Source organism: Saimiri boliviensis, chromosome 8, assembly GCF_048565385.1.
Source record: "Saimiri boliviensis isolate mSaiBol1 chromosome 8, mSaiBol1.pri, whole genome shotgun sequence".
NCBI classification, from domain to species: domain Eukaryota; kingdom Metazoa; phylum Chordata; class Mammalia; order Primates; family Cebidae; genus Saimiri; species Saimiri boliviensis.
The window spans coordinates 72,242,980-72,259,330 of NC_133456.1; the positions used below are offsets into that span (position 1 = coordinate 72,242,980).

General features: G+C 44.3%; 1 protein-coding gene across 1 annotated transcript in view; it reads right to left on the reverse strand.

Moving 5' to 3' along the window:
• The window catches only part of KLHL6 (kelch like family member 6), a 63,743-nt gene extending 47,879 nt beyond the window's left edge, over positions 1–15,864 (reverse strand). Inside the window, exon 1 of the mRNA XM_003926938.4 lies at positions 15,470–15,864. Coding sequence (XP_003926987.1) covers positions 15,470–15,762 — 293 coding nt within the window. The 5' untranslated portion in view covers positions 15,763–15,864. The remainder of the gene's footprint in view (positions 1–15,469) is intronic.
• Positions 15,865–16,351: the final 487 nt, after the last annotated feature.

Genomic DNA, 16,351 nt, shown 5'->3' on the forward strand with positions numbered 1-16,351 from the left:
ATCTCATCTCACTGCAATTTCTTGCAACTTACCTGAGGCTCTGCCTAGATTGAAGCGACCCTCCATACCCACAGTGCAAAGGATTATTTTCATGGAGATCTTGGATCACATCTCTTTCTTGCTTAAAGACTCTTCTGGCCAGGCTCAGTGGCTCATGCCTGTAATCCCAGCACTCTGGGGAGGCCGAAACGGGCAGGTCACAAGGTCAGGAGTTGGCGACCATGGTAAAAACACATCTTTATTAAAAATACAAAAATTAGCAGGGTGTGGTGGTGTGGGCCTGAAATCCCAGCTACTCAAGAAGCGGAGGCAGGAGAATCACTTGAACCTGGGAGCCAGAGGTTGCAGCGAACCAAGATCATGCCACTGCACTCCAGCCTAAGCAAGAGCAAAAACCAAACCAAAACAAACAAACAAACAAAAACTCTCCCATGGCTTCCCACTATCCATAAGCTATGTTTCAAACTCCTGAGCCTCACCCCGCAAAGCCTTTCCTGGTTGAACCACGTCCATCTCTCAGCCTTATTGGCCCACGCATATCCTTTCCTTCAACCTCCTCTTCTACCTGGAGTTACACTATGTGGCACCTTCCCAGGTGTGTTTCTCTTTGCCTGGAATGCTCCTCTCTTTTCCTTTCTCTGGCCGCTTCTGGCCAATGCCTACTCATCCTTCAAAACTCTGTTCAGATATCACCTCTGCCAGGAAGCCTTCTCAGACTGCTCTTCCTCTAGTCTGATTTAATGCCCTTCTGTAAGTTCCCATAGCTCCCATATAGCAAACCTCCCAGAGCCCCTGTGCAGAGCTCCACCAATCATCGCACTTATCACCCTGTGCGGTAAACATCAATTTACTTGTCTCTCTCCCCTAACTAGATTATGACTTCCAGGTCAAGCAGGAACCATAATACATTCATCTTTGTAAACCCTATGTCTGCCACAGAGTAGGCATTTAATAAATTTGTGTCAAATGGATGGATACATGGATGGATGGATGGATATATGAATGGATGGATGAATGGATATATGAATGGATGAATGGATGGATAAATGGATGGATACATGAATGGATGGATGGATGGATGGACGGACAGATGAACGGATGACATCCACTAAGTCCACTCAGCAATGTAGTTCTGAAAGTTAAATATTTTGCATTCCTTAACCTCCAGGTATTTGCACTTTAAGAGAGATAATACTGGCTGGGCGTGGTGGCTAATCCCTGTAATCCCAGCACTTTGGGAGGCCAAGGCAGGCGGATCACCTGAGGTCAGGAGTTCAAGACCAGACAGGCCAACATGGCAAAAGCCCCATCTCTACTAAAAATATAAAAACTAGCTGGGTGTGGTGGCCTGAAATCCCAGCTACTCAGGAGGCTGAGGCAGGAGAATCACTTGAACCCAAGAGATGGAGGTTGCAATGAGCCAAGATCATGCCCCTGCACTCCAGCCTGGGCAACAAGTGAGACTCCGTCTCAAAAAAAAAAAAAAAAAAAAAAAAAGAGAGAGAGAATACTACACAGTGTTTCTTAACTGAAGGCCTGCTAATCACTGGAGGAGCATGGGAGGAATGAGGATTTTCATAGCATTTACTAAGAATTCTCTCCCCCACCAACTCCAGGCCCACCTGCAAATGAGACAGATACCATCTGCCAACCCATCCTGCTATCCCGACTTTTAAAGACACTGCTAGTCACCTGACACTTTCCTAACTTTCCCTAATCTCTGTTCTCTTCTGTTCTATATCTTGTATTGTGCCCACTATACACAAAAACACAATAAAATTCCACCTTCCAGGAATTATCCACTGGGCCTCTGCCCCTCCCATAATTCCCCCAACACCAAAACACCCTGATACTCAGCCCTCCGAAAACCTGAGCTTACTCTACAAGACACATAATCTTTTCAATCCAATAAAGTCTCACTTGACCCTAGACCTGAATCACTATGCACAAACCTGTGGAGTGTCTATTATTTACCATAGATCCCAGATAGTCTCCTCAGAAAGGGCCATAATGCAGCCTGTTAGTTTGGTTTAATTGTATTTTAAAGCCATAGCAGTATCAGCACACTTGTAATTATTGTGGCCTTCAAGTTTTCCACAGAAGTTAAATACAATAAAGGAATGCTGGCCTTTACAGCTGGCAGAAGGCAGGTAGGTTGCCTAAATGATACTCATTCACAGCAAAGGAAACTTCTCTTTATACGGAGATGGCCTCACCAAAAGAATTTAAGAAGGCTTATACAAAAGATGCAGAGGTATCATAAAACACAAAACAGCAACAGCGAAAATAAGACAAGAGTCAAGAAATTAAAGTCGCAGGAGAGTATGTCACTGAAACCCAGGCTAAAGAAAATTAGTGCACGGAGCTTCCTGACGGCCAAGGCGAAAGTACAACGAATTGGCTGATAAGAAAGTAAAGCAGTGTTTGTTATCCCTCTTTGGCGGACTTCGTCTTTCAAGGATCACTTAAGCCTGGGAGGGCGCGGCTGCGGTGAGCCATGATCACGCCACTATACTCCAGCCTGGGTAACAGAGTGAGACTGCCTCCAAATAAAAGTGTAACGAGATTTTACTACTTTACTACTAAAGGCTCTGGGATAACATGATGGAAGCATAACACAGGGAAAAGCCCTGAAGCTGAGTAAATCAGCCTATTACCAGAAATCGCCCCACCCAGGCCCCACTCAAACCATGCGGTTCAGGCAGGACCTCTCACGTCACTACAGACCTCTCCGCCCCGCTGTCTTGGGTCTCCGTCACGCACGCACGCACGCGCACGCGCACAGCTCTTTGGCCAAGGGTGGACTTCAAACCTAGGCGGGGCTGATCATTGTGCCCCACCTCCCTGGTACAGTGATTGGCCTAGGATTGGGTAACTGAATGGAGCTGAGCCAATCAGAGTCTTTCTTAGGGGGCTTTTCAAGCCACGTGGAGGAATTCCCTCGTTTTCCCTCTAGAGCCAAGGCTAGGAGTCTCAGAGCAGCCAACTGGCAAACCCTCAACGGTGTGGCAGAAGCCAACCTGAGAAATCCAACCTGAGAGAGAAGTCAAGTGAGGGGTGAGGAAAGAACGCCCCGACGGCATGCCAGGGCCTGGGTCCTCTCCTCCCTGGGCTCGGCTGCATCTCAGCCCTTCCTGTGATTTGGTAATGTTACCCAAGGCCCTTCTCTTTGCCTAAGCAGATTGACTCGATTTCCTATCCCTTCAAATCAAAAGAATGCTCACCGATAAAGGGAGATGCAGCAGCACGAATGGATGTTTTACCAAAAACACAAATGCTCTGCTGGTGGCCAGCTCTCCTTATGGACCGTTTGCTGTTTACCATGTTAGAATCTTGTCCTGAAAAAAACATTTTCACGGAGGGACAGTTGCATATCCGTGGATTTGAGGCAGGGATGAAGCTCACAACTTGAGCTATGAGTGATGAAAATATTTCTGTTTTGTTTTAGTTGGGAGCTCCATAGAAAGTCATTTAAAATTAAAGAATAGATTTTTGGATCTTGATTGAAAGAAGATCCCCATGCTGTAGACACCAGGGGTAGGGGTGACAGAGACAATTCCTTGAAAAATCAGAGGACCTGATGGCTCTTCTGTCCTGGTGCAGAACCCCCTCCCCACTCTTTCTGCAAAAGAAAAAGGACTGCAAGAGTCACATTGCATGGCACATCGATATGCAGGTGGTCACATGAGCAACCTGTTGAACCCATAATATTCTGAGACATTTTGGATTTTGTAACTGCTCCTTCCTATTTTTCCCGTGATACCCACATTTTATCATCTTTCTTTCCCCTTTTCTGAAGTTGCACAACAGCTTCCCGCCCAGCTCTGGGAGGCCTTCCTGCTCCAGCCAGGATGCTTCATCAGTGACTGGATGCAAGTTTTCATTCACTTCAACCGTTTACAGGGTGTCTGCTGAATGCCAGCCATTGCAGTGGCACCAAGGAGAACAGTAAGGTGATCACTGCCTTTGCAGGGCTTCCATTTTCAACCTGGTTTTAGTCCACCCATGCCGGATGATGACTTGACGCCACATATCCCCTCTGTGGTCTCTGTGCTAGACCACAGAAAGCATCCAAGGGTGAATCCAGGACTACTCAGTCTGGCAGGGAGCAGAGGAGTGAAAGCGCCAATAATTACCTTCTTGCCTTGTTGGGTCTCAGGATCCATACCTCTGATGCCTATGTGACAAGGGTCATGAAATTCCCTCATAACTGGGTAGTTTTCATGATACGTTAACATCTATTCTGCACTTGTTGCAGGCCTAGCAAATAGTTTTGAATTGGAGGCCAGTGATAACAGAAGCCTGGATGGAGGAGAGCCTGCTTGGTGGAGGCGGGACAAGCAGCAGCAGACTCCAGCCTCCAGAGACAGCCTCGACAGCAGCGCCCGTGGCTGCATCTGTGCAGCTGTGGCCCCAGCATTGCACAGCAGCAGGAAGTCCTCCCCGCATGCATCCTGGGTGGCCTCAGGCTGCGGTCCTGGCCCCTGTCTGGCCTCCCTTGCACCTGTTTGCCTTCTGGGTTTGGTTCTCCAAACTTCTGCGGGGATTTTGTGAGTTCCTACTATCATTTACATAAATTCCTCTTCTCAAATAAGCCACAGTTTATTTATGTTTCTCAGAACTAAGAAATCTGATTTATTACCATGCATAAAGTATTGAGGCAAACAAATTAATAAATGAATCCATTTTACTATGTGCATTTCACAACTGGCTGGGACCAGTGGACATACACTGTTCACCTTACTCTATTGTAGATGTTGGTGTTGAGCCTCAGAGAAGCCAAGCAATTCCTCCAAGATTTACAGAGCCAGTAACTGGCAGAATCTGGACTTAAATCTCAGTGCTGGAAGTTGTTTATCTCTCTCTCTTTCTTTTTTTTTATTTTATTTTTTAATGAGACAGAGTTTTGCTCTGTCACCTAGGCTGGAGTGCAGTGGCACAATCTCAGCTCACTGCAACCTCCACTTCCCAGGGTTCAAGCCATTCTCATGCCTCAGCCTCCCAAGTAGCTGGGACTACAGGCGGTTACCATCACGCCCAGCCAATTTTTGTATTTTTTAGTAGAAATGGGGTTTCACCATGTTGGCCAGGCTGGTCTTGAACTCCTGACCTCAGGTGATCCACCCACCTCGGCCTCCCAAAGTGCTGGGATTACAGGCGTGAGCCACCACACCCAGTGCTGTAAATTGTTTCTGCGGTACCAAGCAGTTCTCTGGTTCTAGCTGCAATGATGTCCCATAGGTTCCTGAGAACCTGTATTTTCAGAGCACCCTATCTTTTCGCCTTGCACACCCTGACCCTGCTTCCTTATTTCTTTTTTCACCCTTTGATCCAGACTGATGTCCTAAGGCATGCCGGGTCCATGCTGCCACAGGGGTCTGTCAGCTCAGCCACTGGACATAAATTGGAATGAACGTTCAGAGAGTATCCTGCCTGTGTATGTGTGTATGCGCGCATGGAGACTCTGACTTACATTTCCTCCTCATTTTCAGCTTATGTAGCCCACACTAGCAAAAGAGTCTTGGGGAGCTTAGGGGTCATAGGAAATACCCTGTTAGCCACATTTTTGTTCCCTGTGAAGAGGCCTGTTTTCAGTTTAGAGACCATGGGAAAACGATTCTTCCCATTAAAGTGAGTTCCCCTAAGGATGAAATGGACACCTTGCTATCTACTTGATGTTATGAAGACTGAATGAAATAAAAGAATCAAGCAAAGTGCCTGCAAAAGTGTTGGCCATCCGTATTCCAAACAGAAAAATGCCTAATATGAAGATTACCACATCACTTATAACGACAAAATACTGGAAGCAACCTAAATGTCCACAGTGAGAGAATGATTTTCATAGTATGCCTCTGTTGAAACTGATAGCAATATAATAAACAGTAATTATGAAAAGTATGGAGCACCATTGGAAAAATATTATAATAAAAAAGGGAGCAAAGCAAGATGCAAAATTGCATGTAAACTATGTTTACAAGTCAAATAACACCAAAATGAAAACCGTTAACATTGTCGGAAAGTCCAATAATCCCTTACCCAAAAATCTGGTAGCCTTATGTGCTTTGGGATTCAGAATTCTTTGGATATTATCATATCTTAAATATTCTATAGCACCTCCAGCACTCTTGAATGTGTTAGTACTTCAGCAGTGAGTACACGAATAGTAGCCCTAGGTGGAATAAATAAAGACTCTGTAAGCAGCTTCACCTCAGTTCAGGACAGGTGTCCCCACCTGAGGAGTGCCATTCATATTGGATGTGGCCATGAAATAACTTATGAAGAACTTTTCATTTATCAGCACTTTGGGAATTTTGGAAGTGGCCATACACATGCCACTTACCTGTATATGCACATATATACAGGTATTACATATCTCTGTGCATATACAGAGTCCATGGACTCTGCAAACCCTTTTCCACCATAGAGGAGACAGTTGTGTATCCACCACAAAAATTTCAGTTGTTACCATTTTGCCATGTGTTTTAGATCTTTAACAAAATAAAACATTAAAGACTCTGCTAAAATCTCATTCCCATCTTTTCCTTCTTTCCCTCCATGTATCTTTTTATGGTATATAAATCTATTCATTTTAATTGTTGTATAGTATTTCTTTGACTAAACCAGTTTATTTCCCTCCTGAGTCACAGTCTCTTTAAATACTGTAAGAAATAGTTCTTAAGTGAATATTACAAGACGTGTTTTCTTGTTCATTTGCGTAAGAGTTTCTTCAAGGCACCGAGTAATGGAATTGTTAGATTGATGGAATCCAGTTTTACTTCTTCAGTTTCCCCAGATATTGCCAATGTGATTGTGCCAATTTACATTCCAATCAGCAACCATTATGTTTGATTTTACCACATTGTCATCAGCGATTTTTGTAATCAGACTTACTAATTTGGGCCAATCATATGTATGTGAAATAGCTTCTCAGTATTTTGACTTGCATTTGTTTGATCACTGTCAGCTTTCAGTAGGTTATGCTTCAGTAGCAAAAACACCTCCAAGTCTTCATGACTTTTAATAAAAATTGTTTATTTCTTGCTATGTTACATGTGCTTGGTGGGTTTAAAAAAAAAGATAAGGGATTATAGACATGTAATACTGAAATATTCACCATCATATTGGTTCTGATCCACAATGTTGGAATCCATTAAAGGTGGAAAATGCAGGGCCTGCCCCTGGTGTTAGAATTATCAGCTTCACCTGAGTTCACAGTGTACCTGCTGCGGCAGCAGCAACCCTCAACGCATTTGCTCTTAGCCAGATTCTAATCCAGACCTACATGGCCTTAACTCCTTGTTTTTCTTGGCACTTAAAAAAAAATTTTTTTTAAAAATTTTACTTTAAGTTCCAGAATACATGTGCAGAATGTACAGGTTTGTTAACGTACATATACAGGTGCCATGGTGGTTTGCTGCACCTGTCAACCCGTCATCTAGGTTTTAAGCCCCACATGCTTTAGTCATTTCTCCTAATGCTCCTCCTCCCCTTGACCCCCACCCCTCGACAGTCCCCAGTGTGTGATGTTCCCCTCCCTGTGTCTGTGTGTTCTCATTGTTCAACTCCCACTTATGAGTGAGAACATGTGGTGTTTGGTTTTCTGTTCCTGTGTTAGTTTGCTGAGAATGATGGTTTCCAGTTTCATCCATGTCCCTGTAAAGGACATGATCTTATTCCTTTTTACGGCTGCATAGTATTCGATGGTGTATATGTTCTTGGCATTTTTATTCTATCACCTGGACTTGCTGGCTCTTTTCTGACATCTTACCCCATTATGGAGAAAAATCTCAGGATTATAACATCTACACCTGGATTAAGAGTAGTCTCTTGCCCCACTTTCTGCCATCCGGAAACTGGTTAATATGTAATAATGATTAACAAGTGCATAGTTTGTGCTCACAATACCCTTCCTGTTCCTGGCCTCATGTTGATTTTTTTTTTTTTTTTTTTTTTTTTTTTTTTTTTTTTTTTTGAGACGGAGTTTCGTTCTTGTTACCTAGGCTGGAGTGCAATGGTGCGATCTCGGCTCACTGCAACCTCTGCCTCCTGGATTCAGGCAATTCTCCTGCCTCAGCCTCCTGAGTAGCTGGGATTACAGGCACGTGCCACCATGCCTACTAATTTTTTGTATTTTTAGCAGAGACGGGGTTTCACCATGTTGACCAGGATGGTCTCGATCTCTCGACCTCGTGATCCACCCGCCTCGGCCTCCCAAAGTGCTGGGATTACATGCTTGAGCCACCGTGCCCAGCCCATGTTGATTTTTGTAGCTGGTGGGCAAAGTCCTCTCAGTATAGCTTCAAGGAACCAGACCTAAAGACTGGGGTACAAGACAGGGGTAAGAGTCCAGGCAAGGTTTCCAGGCACCAGCATCAACAAAGGAGCCTGCTCTTGGCTCAGCCTCTCCTGGAAGCTTTTCTATGCATGTAGGAAGGGCCTGTCATGAGACAGGACATAGAAAAGCCTGATAACCCCTCCCCTCATCACTCTGACTCCCCTCCCTCTGTTAGCCCTGGGAATCACAGCATGGCTGCCCTCGCAGGTCACTGTCACTTATAGAGTGTACCACAGCTTACAGCGAGTTGGACTCCCCAAATGGTGAGAACCAGTGGTTTATATGGAGATCCGTTGGGAAGCAGGGTTCCGTGTGTAGTATGCACAATCTCCAATGACTTCGATTTGGGCACATGCCTAAAGGCATTACACAAAGGGCATTTTCTTAGTAGACTTCTAAGAGACATGAGAAGTCTTGTAAAATTTGAAAATAGGCCAGAGGCGGTGGCTCAAGCCTGTAATCCCAGCACTTTGGGAGGCCGAGGCAGGTGGATCACGAGGTCAAGAGATCGAGACCATCCTGGTCAACATGGTGAAACCCCGTCTCTACTAAAAATACAAAAAATTAGCTGGGCATGGTGGCGCGTGCCTGTAATCCCAGCTACTCAGGAGGCTGAGGCAGGAGAATTGTCTGAACCCAGGAGGCGGAGGTTGCGGTGAGCCGAGATCGCGCCATTGCACTCCAGCCTGGGTAACAAGAGTGAAACTCCGTCTCAAAAAAAAAAAAAAAAAAAAAAAAAAAAAAAAAAAAAAAAAAATTGAAAATATATTACAGGCCAGGCACAGTGGATCATGCCTTGTAATCCCAGCACTTTAGGAGGCCGAGGCAGGTGGATCACGAGGTCAGGAGTTCGAGACCAGCCTGACCAACATGATATGATAAAACCCTGTCTCTACTGAAAATACAAAAATTAGCTAGGCATGGTGGCACACACCTGTAATTGCAGCAGCTACTCTGGAGAATCACTTTAACCTGGGAGGTAAGGTTGCAGTAAGCTGAGGTACACTCTATAAGTGCACTCCAGCTTGGGCAACAGAGCAAGACTCCACCTCAAAAAATATATATGTATACATATATATATACACATACACATATATATAACATTTAACACTCATTATATATATACATATATGTGTGTGTATATATACATATAAAATGAATGCTAAATTGATGCTTTCCCCAATTTTTCTGCTATGAAAATATTTGAATACCTTGACATTGGCTGTTTGACATTTAAACATACGTTTTGGATGACTCTTTAAGATCTATTAACCCTCATCCTTTTCTCAATGTCAGCTATACATTTTTCCTAACCCCCTCATTCCACTCAAGACTCTTAAATAAGCTCCCAAAGGGAAATGCATTGTCTGCGTTACTAATATAGCCCCCCCTGTTTACGGCCACCATGGTGACATTTCTAGGTTGACATAGTCCCACTCCATAGTCCTCTGACACCACAAATACATGCTTGAAACTGCTTTTGCTGTGTGTGTGATTGGGGATTGAGGCAGTTTGCGGCAGAGACAACAAGATGACCAGGGGCCAAACAGGTTTTCTCCCTCACATAAAAAATTACACAGGGCACTGGTTTCATTGTCTCTCTAGCTAACAAAAAACTGAATTGTCACTGGGTAACAATAGCTATTTCCACAAACTTCCTCTGCATTTTCCTTGTTCTTTAAGAAAGTAGATCTTTGCAAAAATCAGGAGTTATCACACACAAGAGAACAAGAGGAAAATAAGACCCAAGGAAATACTGAAAGGTACCAAGGCAAAGACCTGAAAATACTGGCATCTGTGAATTTCCAGGAACAAAGTGAGCTCAATATCCAATGACCCCATTGCAAGGCCTTCACCCGCCCCCCCAGAAACCATTTGGCTCTTTAGTGCTTGACTCTTAAATATGAAAGATACCTAAAGACTACCAGATATTTAAGGATAGCCTGTAAAATAAAAGACAGAGGCCAGGTATGGTGACTCATGCCTGTCATCCTAGCACTTTGGGAGGCTGAGTCAGGAGGATCCCTTGAGCCCAGGAGCTTGAGACCATCTGGGCAACATAGGTAGACCTCGTCTCAAGGAAATAAATAAATAAAATAAAAGAGACTAAAATGAAGAAAAAAATAAATACACTGGAAACAAACAAAAACAAGCAAACAAAAGCAGAAGAGAGTTTTTTTTTTTAAATATAAACCTCAAAGAGATCAAGCAGAAATATGACCTACATGAAATAAGAACAGGATGTTATAAAAATGAAGCTTCACAAGTAAAATAAGAAAAAAAACTTGGAAATCAGAAACTGAGATTCTCAACAGGTTGGAAAATAAAATTGAGAAAAACCTTCCAGAAAGTAAAACAGAAAGATAACAGGAAAGCTGGAGGACTGTTCTAGAAGGCCACATGTACTGAGTAAGTGATCCAGAAATAGAGAACAAGGGAAAAATGACTATGTAATTACCAGGGAGTAATATGAAGAAATGTTTAGAACTAAAGGCTGTGACTCTCCAGATTAAAAGATTTCATCAAATGCATAGCATAATGGTTGGAGTAAAACACACACACCCACCCACACACACACACACACACACACACACAGACACACACACACGTACACACACATACACACACATGCACACACATACACACACACATGCAGGCACCAACATACACACACACCTCCAAGGCACATCACTGAGAAATATCAAAATATTTTAAATGTTTGGAAAAAAAAAAAAGCCAGGCAGGGTGACTCATGCCTGTAATCCCAGCACTTTGGGAGACTGAGGCAGGTGGATCACCTGAGGTCAGGAGTTCGAGACCAGCCTGGCCAACATGGTGAAACTGCGTCTCTACTAAAAAAAATACAAAAATTAGCCAGGCATGGTGGTATATGCCTTGGTCCCAGCTACTCGAGGGGCAGGGTGGGGGGTGGCTCACTTCCACGCTGCAGAGAGCCATGATCAAGATACCATACTCCAGCCTGGGCAACAGAGTGAGACCCTGTCTCAAACAAACAAACAAACAAACAAAAAAACTAAAAATATGCAAGGCCTTAAAAATTTACTTCCCATGCACCGTTTCCTAGGAAGGTATTGGAGAATGGGCCTATCAGGGTAAGAGCGTAAGCCAGAAAAGAAGACAGGGGTTGATGGGAGAAGGCTCTATTCAGCATAGCAGACAGCCACGGGAATGATGGAGAAGTCGCTGAGTCCCGGCCAGCCTGCAGTTCCAGGGAACACGTGTCAGATGGTGCAAGGGAGGAAGATCCCGAGGAAAAGGGAACTGGCAGATTCTTTGAAGCACTGGACCACATAAAAGATTTCTGTGAACAAAATGCACCCCAAAGAGAAAGCAAATTTTTAATTTGAGTGAATTAATAACTTCAGGAAAGACAAAAAGATTGACAGGAAAGGAAATGTCATCATTGAGCAATTGGGTTCAACAGAGAACAATGCTTTCATGAATATAATCATGGAAACGCATGTTGTGGTGACATTATGTTGAAAGATTACAGGGAAGGAAAGCATATGGTAAGAGGGTTAGGTAGAGATGCTAAATCCTCATCTGAAATCAATAAACGATGTCTAACATGGAAAAATCAAGAAAGAACAGCATCAGTGTATTTTGTAGAAACGTAGAGCTGATGCCAGAAGAAACAAATAGCAGTTGAAAATGGCAGCCTTGCTGGGCACGGTGGCTCACGCCTGTAATCCCAGCACTTTGGGAGGCCAAGGCAGGAGAATCATGAGGTCAGGAGTTCAAGACCAGCCTGACTACCATGGTGAAACCCTGTCTCTACTTAAAAAAAAAAAAAAAAAAAAAAAAAACTTAGCCAAACATGGTGGCACGTGCCTGTAATCCCAGATACTCAGGAGGCTGAGGCAGAAGAATCTCTCAAGCTTGAGAGGTGGAGGTTGCAGTGAGCCAAGATTGCACCACTGCACTCCAGCCTGGGGGACAGAGCAAGACTTTGTCAAAGAAAAGAAAGGAAAAGAAAAGAAGAAAGAAAAGAAAAGAAAAGAAAAGAAAAGAGAAAAGAAAAGAAAGAGAGAAAAAAAGAGAAAGAAAGAAAGAAAAGAAAGAAAGAAAGAAAATGGTAGCCTTTGGTGCATGAGACAGGGTGAAGGAGGAAAGAGGAATTTTTGTTTTTCATCATGAGCCTTTAAATACTATTTAACTCTTTGTTTGCTATTTGCATATCTGTAATAAAAAATATACATGAAAAATGGAAAGGCAATGAAGAGACAGTCCACAAAAAAAGAACTGCAGCTGACCCTTAAACATATGAAGAGACGTTTGACTACTTAAAAATAAGAAAAATGCAAATTCAAGCTAAATTGAGATATTCTTTCTCATTTATCAGATTGGTAAAAATTCAGCAGTTGGATGACACCCTCTTTTGGTAAGGCTGTGGGGAATGCAACATGATTCTGCCCCTATCAAGGAGAATATGCAGTAACCACTAAGACTGAAGATACATTTGACTCAGCGAATCTTCTTCAGGACATGCACATGAAAAAGACTTATGTTTAAGATTATTCATTACAACATGGTTTATCATAGCAAAATGTAGATTAGAAATGATCCAAATGTCTGTCAATGGGGAAGTGTTTAATAAACTATGCTCAGTCCCTTAGCGGAAAGTATTTATTTTCTCAATGAATAAAAGGGGGAAAAATGACATAATTTTACAACCGGCTTCCAGGCCTTCCGAAGCACAGAGAGCTATGTCAAAAGCCTCCCAGAGGCGGCGGTTGCAGTGAGCAGAGATCGCGTCACTGCACTCCAGCCTGGTGACAGAATGAAACTCCATCTCAAAAAGAAAAGAGAAGAAAAGAGCCTCCCAGTTAGAGCAGACTCCCTGACCTTCCTAAACCTGAGCATATGAAGAACCCCTTTTGAAACCTTAGACACAAAGCAAGAGAGGCAGTGAGACCACGTCTGATTTATCGTCAGCCCAAGGTCTAAACCCCAGCTTGGCTACTTTTTGATTCACTGTGACACTCTGGCCTTCGGCTCCTCATCTGTAGGATGGGGATAAGACTCCCAGCCTTGTCGGGTTGCCATGGGGATAGAGAGGACTCGTGTGTGTGATACGGAAGCTAGAGGGCCTGGCCCACCATAAGCGCTCCACAAACAGGAGCTGATATTAATAGTAGCACCGGAAAAAAGAATCCTGTCTCCAGGACTGTACTCATTGTAGAAGGAAAGTCATGTTGGAAATCTCAAGAGAAGAAGCAAAAGTCACTGCTCTGAGGAGAAGAATTGAAGGAATTTCCTCTCATGCTCAGGCGGTTTTGGGAGAGGCTCTGCATACGCAGGAGACACCTACACCCTCGTGTTCTCCAGCTTCTCACTGCCATCGCCTCCTTTGATGACTGGCAGAGACTCCTAAGTACCCTAGATCGTCAAGGCTAAAAGGACCTGAGCCCAAATACCCGTTTAGAATGAGAAAACCAAGGACCAGAGAAGGCCAGTGATGAACTCAAGGCCACACGGCCAGCGGACCTGGTCCACAGCCAGGCCAACCCACAAAACTGCTACCAGGTATGCATTTCACGATAGCAAGGAATACAAAAGAATAAACCTAAATATGAGTAGCCAGGGCATTGAACTAACCTGACTTTACTCACTCCTTATAGGGCCATAATCAGTGCAAAGCATATGATGGAGGTTGGCGGAGAAAGCAAGGTGTTTCTATCAACCCATTTTGAAGGCTGTGTTGATGCTTTACATTTTACACACTTCCCACGGAATGAAACCCCAAACCTGGTGGCAGCTTGCATTGCAGTAACAAGGATTTCCAGAATGTCCCCCATCCCTGCGCCAGCAATGACTAGATATGTAATGCTGAGCTTTCATGTCCTCATTTGTGAAAGGAGATATCAGCCACCTTCATCATGCCGTTATAAAAATAAAATCAGGTAACTATGTCTGTCTGGCATGTAGCAGCCACTGCCTTCCCCAAAGCCAGCTGTCTCCTTGCCTTATCAGCCCCGAAGACCTCATCAGTCCTCCGATCCTGCTCTGTGAGTTACAAAGAAAGGTTTTTTTCCCCAGGCACTTCAGGGAAAAAAAAAAAAAAAAAAGGAAAGAGAACACCTTCCATAATACTTTCATAGACTAATGGCTTTCAATTTCCTCAGCCAGAATCAAGAGTTAAGAAGAACCTCATTAAGAAGAATTATAAGGGTATTTCTTTTCAAGTTCCCAAAATGCCTTCTTCCTTATCCACATTGCCCTTGCAGGCTGCTTCCCCTGTGTCCACGCTGACATGAAGAACACTGGATCCAGGAGTGTTCACTGGGTTCCTGCTGCTGTAAAATTCCTACCCCAGGGACGTGCTCATGCAAAACTCTCAATAAATCGTTCTTAGCTGAACCAAGCAGAATCAGGAAAAGAATTCCAAGGAAGATATATTGAGCATCTACTTACTATAGGCTAGACACTGGGTAAGACCCCTTCCGTGCTCTTGTTTAATGATGACAATCCTGAGAGGTGATCACCATTATCCTCACCTTACAGATGACAGAACAGACATTCAGAGCACTGTGCCTTGCCTAAAGTTTCACTGTTGAGAAGGAACTGGGTCTCCTGACCCCAGGACTTCCCACTATGAGACCACCAGTTTATTGCAGCTGGAGGCCTCTCGCATCTAAAGCCTCGTTATAACTGCGTTCCCTTTCTGCACTCTGCCTGTGCACACAGAAGCCCCTAATTTGTAACAAGTCATTTGATAACTCCAAGAGAGGGGCCACATCCTTTTTCTCTATGTCTGTTGATTAACGAAGACAACACTATGCTTCCAACACATTAGTCAGACCAAGGGGAAAAATCCCTGACTTCAGGGATTTTCCATCCTTTGGAACAAGGAAATATACGCAGAAGGTTTACCGTAAAACATAAACATTGCTTTTTAAATGATGCCAGTCTCTCTTTTAATGTGGCCTGAATCCTAAAAATTTAAAGTGTGATTGTGTCCATTCTTATATGTTAAGTAAACACACAAGCCTTAATATACGTGTAAGCCATAAATACCACGGGCAACTGTTTAAGAGTGGGTTCTCACACTAACGCAGCTCTTCCTTACCCCTTCCTTGCACCCAGTGTGACTCCAGTCCTAGGCGTGCTAACCTGAAATAGTTGCTGGCCGCGGCAAGCACCACGCGGTGGCAGGAGAATTCCTGAATGTCCACACACAGGATGACGTCTGTCAGCGCGTTTTCCATTCGCAGGGTCTCCAGGCCACTCTGAAGGATTAAGGAGAGTCCCGCGTCGTCAAAGTTTACCTTCTCCCCATTTAAGATCTCCACCAAGTCTCCCCTCTTCCGGGAGGGCTCATCTGCAGAAGGTGCCAGGGGCCCTTCCAAACTCTTCTCTACCACGTCACCCATGGTCCAGGCGCCCCTTTGTCCTGCCGTCAACATGGATTCTGAAGGAGCGCCCAAGTGTCAGGCAGGCCCCATTGCAGAAGCTGAGCGGATTTCCTGTGCAGGGCCCCCCACTTATCAGCAGCTGTCACACACGCAAAACAGGAAGTCTCGCACTTTCTCATCCTGTTACTACAAATGCCAGCAACTTCTATCCTTCTTCTTTCTGTGAATAATCACAGGGTTAGACATGACTTAGAATAGGCGTGTGGGAGGGGGCTCTGGAGGAGGAGTGGCCTCTTCGAGTCCCCTGTGAGTGCCATATGTTTATTTTGGTGCATCGCCCACCTCACATCCGTGAGCAGGAAGCCTCCGTTGGTGGCTAGGACACGCGCACCCCTGGTGCTTCCATAACCCAAGTCATCAATGAGAGGATGGACAGGAGACATTCCATAACCCTCCCAGGAGTCTGAAACCCCGCAATGATCCGACCCCTGCCCTTTGCATACCTTGGAAAGCCCCACTTATCCCTGGCAGTCTCATTTCCGGCAGCACTGCAGATCATGCACCTTCATCCTCCTCCCTGCGCAGGGAAAAACGATGTCATGGCAAACACGAATGTCTTCCCCCCACAGAAAAATGTCTG